Raw genomic sequence first — 12,935 nt, 5'->3', positions numbered from 1 at the left:
ATTTCGTTTTCATTTTTCTCTCTGCAAGGTTACCGATTTCTCCTACTGCTTGCATGTTCTTCTCCCCCTTCATCATTCTGCAGAACAAAGTTTAGTTGGAAGTTGTGAGACTGACTATAACAACACAAGACCAACCTTAAGAATCTGGAGAGGTGATCTTGGGTAGAGGGTATATATAGTCCAGTGTAAGAGAAACACTTTCTATCCCTGGGCAGCCTCACGTAAGGACATGAATACCTTCCAGGCATTCAGGAAATGAAATACCCTGTGTGTTTGAAAGGAAATTACATGCATAGTATTGGGTATCTTTTAAGGAAATCACCCTTGGATATAGTTGAGGCTGAACAGTTAATGAAAATATTTGGATGTATCCCTCTTTTTGTTCAAGGAAAATCTAGTCGTAGTTTGCTACGGTGTGTACCAGAGTGATGGCCAGCTCTAAGGTTCCAGTTTTAAAAATGCAGCTTCCTCAGCATGGCCCAGTCGCTCATGCCAAGCTGTAGTTAGACACTGCTAACTCTAGATTCTTCCTGCCATTGGTCTGCCTGACACGTATTTGTTTTACTCTTGGGCCCATTTGCTGTTCATCTAGTTCTCCCTAGCTGTTCACCTTTTCAGACTCTAACTGGAGAAGGAAAGGGATCCCAAGAGCATGGAAGGAACTATTGTCCTATAAAAGGCTAGATCTCATTGTTATTTGACTCAATTGTTATAGCCAGACCCAGAGGAAAGGCACCAAGCTAACTGATGGCAGTCTGGTCACTGTCAACCACACACTCAGAGAATGGAGACTGAATGATAGGAGCTGAACACTAAACACAATGTCCATCTTAAGAGTCGCTCACTTCTGATGTCCTTAATCAAGTGTGATTGCTTCTTTACACCTTCACATACCCATATGATATCAGGCAGCAATGCTCTAGGACGCTATGGATACCATGCCTGTGAGGTCATCTGACACAGCACCTCATGCTGTGGCCTCTTATACTCTAGGTCAACACCACCCTTGAAATGTTTAGATGCTACAATATGAAGGTGTAAGGCTCAGTGTCAAGAACAACTGTTATGGGATGCTCATCTTTGTAGAGATTCTTTGTATTTTCCCATGGAGTCCTCACAGGGGTTCTACAATGTTGTCACTGCAGTCTTAAGGGTGAGAGATCTGGAGTACAGACTTGGGGCGACTTCATTTCAGGTCCTTGTGTCTCAGAAGTAGTTGCGATGGTTTTGGATAAGTTGGTATATCAAACTCTAGGGCCTCCCTCCCTACTTTTCTTCCTTTTCTCCTTCATTCATCTCTACCTTTCTCCCTCTCTTCTTTCCGTCTTTCCTTTCTTCCTCCCTCCTTCTGTCCTCTCCTACTTCCTCCCTTACTTCCTCCCTCTTTTCTGTCCTTTTCCTTTCTCCCTCCCTCCATCTTCTCCTTTCTTCTTCTATCCCTCTCTTCCTCCCTCTTGTTTTTCCTTCCTTTTTTCTCTCCTCTTCCCTTTTTCCTTTATCTACAATTCTGCCCTCTCCTTCCATTTCTTCATCTCTCCTTTCTTTCTCCCACCCTTAATTCTTCTTATCTATCTTTCCTTCCTTTTCCCTTCGCTTCCTCTGTCTTCTATCTTTTTTTGACTTTGGTATTTGGTTTGTTTTCTATTTTCTTTCTTTCTTTTCCAATCTCTTCTTTCCAGCGACTATACTCAATTCTTGCTCAGATCCAGGTCTATCCCCTAGAGCTACACCATTGAACTGGGTAACTCTGGGCCTGGATAAGTCCTAAATTCCTATGTGGAGAAGTAATAAATAAGTTGGTGAGGGAACAGGAGTATTGCAGAATGCACTGCATGCTTACCAAAATGACGAACTTGAGAACATATGGGTATACTTTTCAGAGGAGGAGCCATCAGATAATCGATGTGAAGAGTGATGGTGAATGGGGCTCCATGAGGACATCTAAGAATTGACATGGGATGGAGGGCAAAGCTCCAGTCAGTAAGGGAAAGGACCACATTCAGGGTTGGAGTGATAACTATAAAAGCCGAACAAAGCTGAGAAGTATCAGGTTTATGCTTTAAATTATTCTGGATACAAAGTAAAGAATTGGGGCACCAGGATTTGGCAGTTGGGTTACAACTGAGGAGGCCAGATAAGCAGCAATGGTGCCAGGCAGCGGGTGGCAGAAATGGATGCAGCTACCTACAGAAAGAACAATACCAAAGCTCAGCTCTGCGGAGAGCATCCGCCCTCCCCCACCAGGTGCAGCTTAGGGGGCCAAACCAATCTACAGACCTTCGTCTGCTGTGCAGAGGCGCTAGGAGCTTTCTCTACATTGGCTAGTGCAAAGGAATGGATAAGGATAGATGCAGAGATCCACACAGGAAGAAAATTAACACATTCCCCTTCGCAGCGAGCAGGGAGTGATTGCTCATTCATAAGACCTTAGGCATTGGGCCAGTTCCACAAATGCAATCAGCATATGTAGGCCAGGCTTTTGAAAAGACAGTCAGCAAGAAAATACTTTGCTTCCCATTTCAACTTTACATATTGCCTAGTGACAGGTGTTGTTTTGATCAATAGATCTTTACCGGGTTTTTTTTATTTATTTATTTATTTATTTATTTATTTATTTATTTATTTATTTATTTTAGTAAAAGAGGCTACTCAACTCTAGAACTTTATTGAACTAGAGCAATGGATGTCCCCACAGTCACCCCCAAGAGGCTCTGTGTGAAACTCTGAGATAGAGATGACATGAAGGAGGCGAATTAGAATAGCAGCACACCTGTCTCTTCAGGGCAGAAAGGCTCTTTAGAAGTACTTGGTTATCATAGTGTCAGGACTTGGCCTCCATGGAGCCCTGCGCGTATCACCTCTTGCTTCTCCACTTCAATGCACAAATATTCAGCAAGTAGACAGTCCCCAAACTCCAGAACTCCTCTGCCAGGATTCACCTCCCAGGGAACCTTGTAGACTTAGCTACAGTGACCAAGGTCATCCCTGGGCTAGAACTCCATCTACCCAGCTGCCTACCTTCCTGATCCTTCTTCAAGACCAAGGGATCTCACATTCATGTCAATGGTAGAGAAGACTGAGCTCCAGGAGCCAGACATGGTGGTGCACACCTTTAATTCCAGAACTCAGGGGTCAGAGGCAGGTGGATCTCTGTGAGTTTGAGGTCAGTCTAGTCTACATAGTGGGTTCCAGAATAGCTAGAGCTCCATGGTGAGACCTTTCTAATCATACCATTGGAAAATTAAAACGCTAGCCTCGAAAGAGGTATTTCTCTCAAATAGTATTCCTTAAAGTTATCAACTTTTCAGGAAATAGTAGTAACATTTAAAAGTATATCTACTCCAAAAGCCTCAGAGACATTTGTAATATTCCTCCTTTCCCACTAATGGCCTTCCCTCATCTTGATTCTCACATCTCACAGACTGTATCCTCTACTAACTAAAAGCATCCATGTCTAACTCTCTACTAACTCCCATTTCTATCGCTCAGAGACTACTTTAGTGTCCTCCTCAGAACCCACCTGTCCTAGGGATTTTATTGTAGGGAAAGGGTTTATTTCAGCTTATACTTTGAAGTAACTGCTTAAGAAAGTCAGGGCAGGAACCCAAGGCAAGAACCTGGAGGCAGGAACTGAAGCAGAGGCCATGGAGATGTGCTGCTTATTGCCTTACTCATTCATCATGGCTTGCTCAGCCTACTTTCTTACAGAACCCAGCACATCTGCTCCGAAGTTGCGCTACCTCTATTGGCTGGGTCTGCCAATATCAACCATTATTCAAGAAAATGCCCTCTAGACTTTCCAACAGGCAATCAGGATGGAGACATTTTCTAAATTGAGATTCCTCTCCTCAGATAATTCTAGCTTATGTCAAGTTGACAAAACCAACCAGCCAACAAAACAAAAAACAAACAAAAACAGCAACAATTAGCCAGCATAGTGTCTTTGGTGTTACATGGCTATAGGACTTTGTAGTTTCATCCTTTTACTAGAGTTCTAACACAGATTTTCTAAATAAGGTTATATGATTTTCAGTTAGTAAACAGAAGGGAGGCACTTTGAATAGTGGCTAGCATGCCACAGCTATAATAATCACATCACTGCTGCTGTTCAAAACATCCCATAGTAAGCTACCATCCTCAAGAAAGGATCTAGTTATCACGTCTACCTTTATAAGAGTAGGATTGGACAAGTCCTTTTAAAGGCACCAGCTAGAAAAGCCACATTAACTGCATCTCTTTGACCAAAGCTGAATTCACTTACCCACACCTGTCTACTCAGGATTGTAGTCTTTAACAAAGTCTTATTAAAATTTGGAATTCTGTTGTTAAAAATTAAAGACAGAATGGTAGTCATTTCAACTGGCAGTGTGGATAATGTAATGTGCTAGATAATAAAAGGGTGCATGCAATGAGATGTTAGAAAGAGGAACCAGTGGCAGTTTATCAGTTTTCTTAAGAGATATGAGAACAAACATATGCTACTCCCAAATACAAAATCAATGACAGATCTCAGTAACCATTTTACTAGATTCCAACTTGAAGAACTCATGAGTCTTATTGGAGTCACTTACAAGATCATGGGATACAATGAGAGTTGCAAGCACCAAAAAGCACATCCCAACATAGGTGAAAACTCACAAAAGGGTTATCCATGTATGTATATATGCATACATGTATATATGCAAATCTCTGTATGATTTGTAGGCAGCTTGACATATCAGAGAGGTGGCTTCTCTCTCCAGCATCTGTTTACAAATCCCATAGATTTGGAGAGAAAACTTATGGATCTTGTTAATTTTATGAACTTCCTAAGACTTTTGAGTTGTTTATTTCTGAGGCCTCTTGATTCTATCACCGCTATTCCTGGAGGAAATTTTCAGTCTGGAGGAAAATGCCATGTAACAAGCTCAGGAGGAAAGATTTGAGGAAAGGCTCCAGGATGAGAGAAGAACATGTGTGAATGTCTGTAACAACAGAAGGCACTTAATACCCATTATGCTGCACCAAATACACAATTATGTGCTGAAGAGATTGGTGGACACCATTTAGGCTCTTCTATAAAGTGTGAGGCCAAGATTTATCATTGCCTGTTCCTCATATGGCTATGTTCATGTTGCATGATATGAGGTCTCTGAACTCTTCAGGTAATTGAGTTGGTGCAAGTTCTGCTTAATCTTCATGAGGAACTTTTGTGAGACTAATGGTTGTATCAGAGAAAGGGAGATGGAGATACTGGACTTAGAACATGAACATGGGGTTGGTGGTGAGAGACTCTCCTAATTCATGGTAATTATCAACTTGACCCAGCCTAGAGTTATCTGAGAAAGGAGTCCTGTTTGAGGGATTTCTCATATCATAATGACCCATGGGAATGTCTATGTTATGTGGGACTTTCTTGATGGTTAATTGACATAGGATAGGAGAGCCAAACCCACTGTGGGTGGTGGCATTTCCTGTCTAAGAAAACTAGATAAACTGGACCCAGAGTGAACCAGCCAATAACATTCTACCCTAGCTTCTGCTTTAAGTTCCTGCTTGAGTTCCTTTCCTATCTTATATCAATGATGAACTCTAACCTACAAGTTGAAATAAGCCCTCCCCTAAGTTGCTTTTGGTTAGGGTGTTTTATGAGAGCAACAGAATAAAAACAAACCAGAACAGTTTGTACCTTGGTGAGTTACTTGACCATTCTTACTACTGTAGCTTTCCCAATTTGTGAATGGAAACTGATATTAATATCTGACCCATATGAAGACAAAAAGAGATATAGCTGACATTTAGCCAGATTCTGGGAGACTGTGGTAGAAACCAGACTGTCACTATTACTGCTGTCAATCTTCCTTTGTCCTCTTCTTCTTCATTCTCTCCTGCAGATCCAATCTGAGTCTTTCTGTGTCCCAGTCTGATGACCCATAGGAAGTCCTTCCCATGTCCAAACTCTCCTGATAATGTGAGGTCCCTCAGCAGGCCATGTTCAACAAGGTGGCTTTGTAGAAAACACCCTCCATGGTATGGAAAGAGAGTCATCTCTCCATGGCCTTTTGAAAAAACTCATACTTTCAACGTTGCCTTATGCGTATTTGTGGACAGAAAGATTATGGCACATGTATAGATGTGAGTATATGCCATATAAAACTCTAAGAGCTTTCTGTTTGTTCTAGAAGAAAATGTTTTCCTCTTGAGAGTTATCATCTTATTTATGAGCATCTTCTAGTGGAAAGTAGAGATTAAAGACAGTTCCCTTATTTTTCTTACCCTGGTTTTAACCGTGGACTGTCTATTGAGAAGGCTTCTGGGTTTATGAGAAAAGTAGTATTCACAGAGGTAAGAATGCCAGATGCAGGCACCGGTTAAGTCTCATCTCTTCTTCTGAAGGGGATCTAGCAAGAGAGAAAGGCTTAAAATAGATAACCTGGCAAGTATTAATTACTCAAAACTAAAAAGAAAAATGAAATGATACCTTAAGAGCTCATCACATGCAGGATTATTTCTGAGATGTTAGCCTATAATATGAGTTGATTATGGACTATGATATTCTTTCCAGTGGGCCTCAGACATCAGATTCCTTCTCAACACTGACTGAAGACAGTCCTTAACTAGGCAATCAGTGTTGTTCTTGAGTCAAACCAACTGACCAGCCAATATTTGGCTTCTCCAACCATTTTGTGATCCTACCCACATTTTCTTTAATATATGCTAAATACAAGATAGCCTTGAGCTTGGATGTCCAGTAAGAAGATAAAGAAGACTTATTATTTAACTGATCTGGCTTCTAGTCCTGGGCTCTGCATGTGACTTGTGAATGCTAGGTGACTGATGGTTGGGGGGGGGCTACTCCCATGCTCAGCATCTGTGACTGTAGATGAGCTGATCTAAATCTATCATGGTCTATTCTGAAGCTCCTTCCTGGAGACCAACCTGCTTAGGGCATGGTAAACTATAATTCCTGTTAGTCCAATTCTCCAATGGGAAAGCTGTTCTTTGTTCTTGTGAGTTATTTTTTGAGGAAAGCTCATGTTTTGTGGAGAGCTTGAGGCTAGCCTTAAACGGAGGACATCACCACAAAGGCCTACTCTCTTATTTTCCTTTCCAGCATTTCTTCTCATGTGCTTAAGTGGATGCCTCTTTCAGAGTCTTGTTTCCTGTCTAAACCAGATGAAACTTCATGAAAGAAGAGTAGCTTCTGTCAGTGGCTAAGAAACACTGGATCTTTGTTATTCCCTCAGGCTTCTCTGTATTTCATGCCACAAATGCAAAGGATTTTTCACCCCATATTGCTTGTGTTCCAGTTTTTTTCCATTCTATGAAAGATATTTGTTACTTATTATATTTTGTGTGGATATAAGGGATGGGTAGGTGGGCCATGGTATGCGTCTGTGAAACAGAAGACAACTACTGAAAGTAGTTTTTTTTCCTTCTACCAAGGGGGTCCTGGGGATGGAACTTAGATCATCAGCCTTGGCGGTAACACATTTACTGCTGAGCCCTCTTGCTAGCCTGTCCTGATAACAGTTTTTTGTCCCTAAACTCTTATGATCTCTTTTTCTTACAGCTGTACCCTTACTGAGAAGGAAGGAATCAGAAACACATGCTTGGGCATCTCTTCTTAAAATAGGGACAACAGTTTGGAAGGAGAGTTGGAAAGGGAGTGGTGGGGATTTCCTGGTGTGCTTTTTGTAAAAATTCTCTTCTTCATTGAATTCTTTGAGTAATCCCCTCTACCCACCAGTGAGCTCCATCTGCAGATGGAGCTTAGGACTTGGGATTCAGGATAGTTAGGTGGGATTCCTGATTTAATAGACACAAAGACAACCTTCCTCCCAAGGTGAAAAGAAGCGTAGAGACAGAACACTAAGTAGAAGCTCTGGCTGGTCAGTCACATCGCATTATCTTGTATCCTTTGCAACTTCTGTGTTTACTCTTGAGGCTGATGAGTATTTTCCTCCTTGTTTTGGTTTTTGCAGGTATGGCTTAAGAGTCTCCAGGGTCTTTATTCATTGTAGATTGAGACAATATTGCCTCCAACTTTAATTTATGAACTGTGGGGCACCTTTAGTATCGATTTTATTTTCATATGTAGGTTGGAAGTACTTGGTGTTGGCTCATGAGGTTTAATGGGATAATGTAGAGAGAAGGTTTCAATGTAGTGGCTGGTGCCAATTTCACTCTTAACAAATGTTAGTCTATGTGATAAAAAGTTGAGTCTTCCCAGTGATATGATTCCTAGAAGAAGTATTGATTACAGAAATACTGTTAATCCCATCTCAGATTAGGAATGAGCTCTTCAAAGCACTACATGTAAAATGACAATCACAGTGCAGTGACATGGACCGAGAGTTTCACCATGGGAAAATAGAAAATTACAGATCGTATATTTAGTTCGTCTTTTTCTGTATAACTACTAATACCAGTTCCTTACTCATACCCTTGGCAAAGCTGTTGTGTCTTATTTTATGGATTGACCATTCTTTCCTGGTTTGGCCTATGAATGCTTTATTTTACGTGCACAAATCTATTTTATGCTTCCTTAACCACTAATGAAAGGAATAGTTAATATACTGCAAAGCAAGGAAAGTTGCCTTAAAAACATACAATTCTGCCAATGTTACCTTTAAGGCTAGCAGGAGTTCTCTGGTTTGGTGCTGTTGAGTTATGGCCTGGGTAAGTCTTTGTCGTGGGTTTTCAAGTGCTATCCTATACACGGGGGTTATCCTGCACTTTAGAGTGTTTCCTATCATGCCTAGCTGCTACCTGCTTGAGGTCAACAGCTTTTCTCCCTTGCTTTCTACTCCTCATAGTTATTATAAGGAAAGTCCTTCCCTTGGCGAGAGCTCCCAGCTTGTGGAGCTTGTGTGAGGAAGGACTGGGTATGGAACTGTGTCCTTGGCTATCTGGACAAGAGTATAGCAGGCCCAGCTCTACTTTGCCGCACTGCTTTGGTTGTGGGATTCCCAGATTATTGCCGCAAACCTCCCAGAGTGTCTGTTGGTACCACAAATTTGCACAGTGTCTTGACTAACCAGTGCTACAGCTTAAAGTTAAAACATGAACCAAGATTGATTTTATTTTCCTCCTTGTTTTGGTTTTTGCAGTTGCCAGTAGCAACACAATGATGTTTTACAGCTAACTTCGTATATAACACTTTTTTTTTCTTGTTGTTTGTCTTCCTCCTGTTTTCTCAGCTCCCTCAGGCTCAAAAGGTAATCTCTTTTCTGTCCCATCTGAGTCATTGCCACAACTCACAGTCATGCATGCCCATGGTGCTGTGCATTTGACTCTGTTCATGACCAGTGAAAGGGTTTCCTCCCACAACTTCACAAACTGAAAGACGGATGAGAACACAGAGACCCTTAGACTGTGTTCACCACAATCCTCATCCCTGCTACATTAGTCCTTTCCAAGAACCCTCTCATGGCCAGGGCTTAACGAGTGAATCCATACCCATGCATTTTCCTAAGAATTGTCAAATAATATGCAGGTCAAGAGTAAGTTGGGTACAATCCTTCAAAGACAGCATTCTAGACTTTCCTGGAAAATCTCCTAGGGAGGAAGAAAGATAATGCAGATGCTTTGTAAGCTTAGTGAGCATGGCTAAATTCTGGACCACCGATTGAACTCTGAAGTTCCATGGGTTTCATTAATTACAAAAGTAGTTTCTGGGCTGGAGAAATCACTCAGGGGTTAAAAGCACTGGCTACCTTTTCAAAGGACCCAGGTTTAATTCCTAGAACTTACATGAAGGCTAATAGCCATCTGTAACTCCAGTTCCAAGAGGTATGATGCCCTCTTCTGGCTGCCTCTGGCACTGCATGCATACAGCACAGGACCAACATTCATGTAGGCAAGACACCCTGATGTATAAAATTAAAAAAACAAAATTTCAAAATAGTTTTCTTATCTTTCTTTCATCTATGGCCTATAATATCCAAAGAACATTAGAGCAGAGTCCATGCCAAGGGCCAGACCCTTTCACTGGTCTTCATTGTGTATCTGAGATGATCTCTGCCCACCATCTAGAATGTTCTCTGTCCAAAAAGATTCCATATGTTTCAGTGATGGCTTTGCCTTTTTGTCCTCTTGGCATGCTGTTATATCCTAAGGACAGTTATGGTATTTAAAAAAAATGTCACGCCATGCCTGCTACATTATTCTCATGTATTCCACAAACATAACAAGCCGTCTGGAAGACACAGCAGTTTCTGGAGACCAGATGTGGGCTAGTTTCAAGAGTTAAGGTATGGCGCCTGCATGAAATTGAAGCAGCATCTTGAGATTTCTGCATTAGAACAGGATGCTTCCAGTCTTCCTCATCAAGAGGGTGCGCAACTGTTGTACAAAGGACAGTCTGTTCAGAACATATGGATGACTGGCGGCCTAGAAACCATTACACAATTACTCAGATATACTTGAGATATCTAAACAAAGCGAGACATGCTAGTGTGTGACTTGGCTCATGGCAATGTTCGATTCCACTTGAGTACCATCATACCAGGACTGAACACTTCATTAAAAGTTCAAGGAATCCACGATAGCAACGGCTTCCAGAGTAAATAGACAGTCAGAATCGGGATTGTTTGGGAGTCTTTATGCCTTTGATAGAGCATGCTTTCTTAATTGCCCACGTTTGAAAAAAAAATCTTATTTTAGAAAAAGACTTAACAAGTCAGAAATGGAGCCGCTTTACCTTGTAGGCATTTAGTCAGTTCTTCTGCTCCATATACCAAAAAGATTCTTGTAAAAGATTCCTCAAGAACTATCAGCCATGGAGTTTTAAAACAAAGTTCAAACAAACCAAGGCAGACAGCAGTAAGAGCAATGTTGCCAGTGTTGTGGGCTCTGTGATTCTCCACGGCACTTATGTCATCAAGCTTAGTCCCTCTGCTCTCAAAGCAGGACATGCTACAGTGATCAGAGAACCCAGTGAAGGAAGCTTCCTGAGCTGCTTGCTCAATTCTTCCCCTGTCTCCAGCAGATGGCACACAGTCCAAAGGACTTCTATAGCCCTGACTAGCAGGGAAGAGCTCAGCTTCCTACTGTCAGCATGTTGTTTTGGTTTTTTTCTTTCTATTAAAATAGTGAAGGTCCTGAAAGGTTTTGAAGGTTAGGTTCAAGAAGAACATTGGGCTGGAATTCTGTCCAGTAAGGAGTTTATTAGAAAAGTTAATAGATGGCCATTGATAGACAAAGGAAGAGGTACCAACTTGATGGGGGCTCTGAAAAGAGTTTGGACCACAGCACCAGATATAAGACAGCATGCCAGGTCTCTGAGCATGGAGGACTTGGAGTCCATGGAAGAATGAGGTCACTTTTTGTACCTTTCTGGGGACCACAGCACAAGCCAGACTCTCTGATGCCCAGGCAGGAGGCAGGGAAAGGGGTTGGGAGCAGGATATGTGGCCTCCAGTACACTCACTTCTCCAGGAGAGAGTCCACGGCCCAGAGAGGTTTGACTATATTCACACAGAGAGTAGAGTCTCCATCTGGTGCCTCAGTGTGTGTAAAAAGGGAGGCTTGCTGCAAGGGATTGTTGCCTATGCAGCCCCTGGATTCTAACATCACACATGGCCTTAAAAACTATAGGAGTTCTATTTCAAATGGCTTCATAATTCTGAGGACAGTTCCTGTAAAACGCCCGGCTCTGGAGAAAAACACTTGTGTATAAACCTCACTTATCTGAGCTGCAGGGTTTAAAAGGGAGTATCCTATTGATGGGGTATCCTCTTTATCTAACTGTCATGATTTCCCCCTGTTCATTTTCTTCCCTGTCCTTAGAGTTATGACTACCTAGACACCTTGACTGGGAGGAAGGGTCTTGTAAGCCTTGGCTTCTTTAAGATATCCCAGCTCCCTGCTGGACCAGTGCTGGTTGTCTTTCTAGTCGTCATCCATCTATGACTGTGGACACATTACCAAGCCTCTCTAAGCTCCTAGGCTCATCATTTTTTAGTGAGAATATTAGACTGCTTTTCTGGTTTCTCTACCTCTGTCTGGCACAGATGTAGCTTATACAAGATAGTTACAGCATAGAGTTTCAACAAATATTTCATGTGGTCCCTGACACCTCAAAGCTGATCAAGGGAGCATTTATGTGCAAGGTACCCTGCATGTGTTTTGTGATCTTGATTCAACACTAACAGATACACAGAGATGCCAATGAAGCCAACAGGCCCTCAGCACCCCAAGTCCCTCATTAGCTACTGTGTAGGTATGGGGTATACCCCATATAGTTAGAAATGCTCCAAATAGTTAGAAATGGAGATTGAGTCTGGAACACCAACAAATCAAAGGCGCTTAGGGTCCATTATTTTGAGAAATGTCTTCCAGGTGCCGTTGACATTACCCATTGGTTTTGCCATCATGGACACGGTTATGATAAGTTCTTTGCCAAGTTTTGTGTTCTATGCATGAAGGGAAGCAGACCAGTCTCTATGTCTTTGGCCCTCTTTTCTGATGAGGTCATGAACAAATGCATTGGACCATATGGCGTCTGTGTTTATGCTGAGTGCTTGAGTATCACCCACAACTGTTTTCTCTATAAATAGTACGTCTCTGCAAACGTGCTTACTTTAATCTCTTGGCTTGTCTACCACTGAAAAGAGTGCCCTTCTTGTGATTAATGTACTAGACATCAATGATGCTTATGTCTAAGTTATGATATTCATGATTTCAGGATTGAAGGTATTCCAATAGGCCTCTTTTAGACTATCGTAAGAGTTTTCCAGAGCAGCAATTGGAGAAAATGACATTTATTTACTTATTTAACCTATAACTGTTAAGCACCTCCAAGCTAATTCTTGGACCTATGTACGTCTCACACCTCCCATCCCAGTGTTTCTCACTGTTCAATACTGAACCCGTTTTCCTAGTGGCACTCTGGGGAAGGAGATCTACATGAACAAGGTTCGCCTTTAAAAACATTTATTTTCTTTTACACA

The 12,935-nt window shown here is 41.8% G+C and overlaps 1 protein-coding gene across 5 annotated transcripts in view; it reads left to right on the top strand.

The window, feature by feature from the left end:
- Positions 1 to 12,935, top strand: part of Cacna2d3 (calcium voltage-gated channel auxiliary subunit alpha2delta 3) — an 823,841-nt gene that overhangs the window by 589,213 nt on the left and 221,693 nt on the right. For 2 of the 5 annotated variants that reach the window (XM_087588098.1, NM_001443920.1), the window contains 1 exon segment: positions 9,183 to 9,200. In XM_087588098.1, the coding sequence (XP_087444224.1) occupies positions 9,183 to 9,200 (18 nt within the window). 5 annotated transcript variants of the gene reach the window in all.

This window comes from Rattus norvegicus, chromosome 16 (genome assembly GCF_021556685.1).
Source record: "Rattus norvegicus strain SHRSP/BbbUtx chromosome 16, alternate assembly SHRSP_T2T, whole genome shotgun sequence".
Lineage (NCBI taxonomy): Eukaryota > Metazoa > Chordata > Mammalia > Rodentia > Muridae > Rattus > Rattus norvegicus.
The sequence above is the reverse complement of the archived record's forward strand: the minus strand, read 5'-3'. Positions and strand labels throughout refer to the sequence as shown.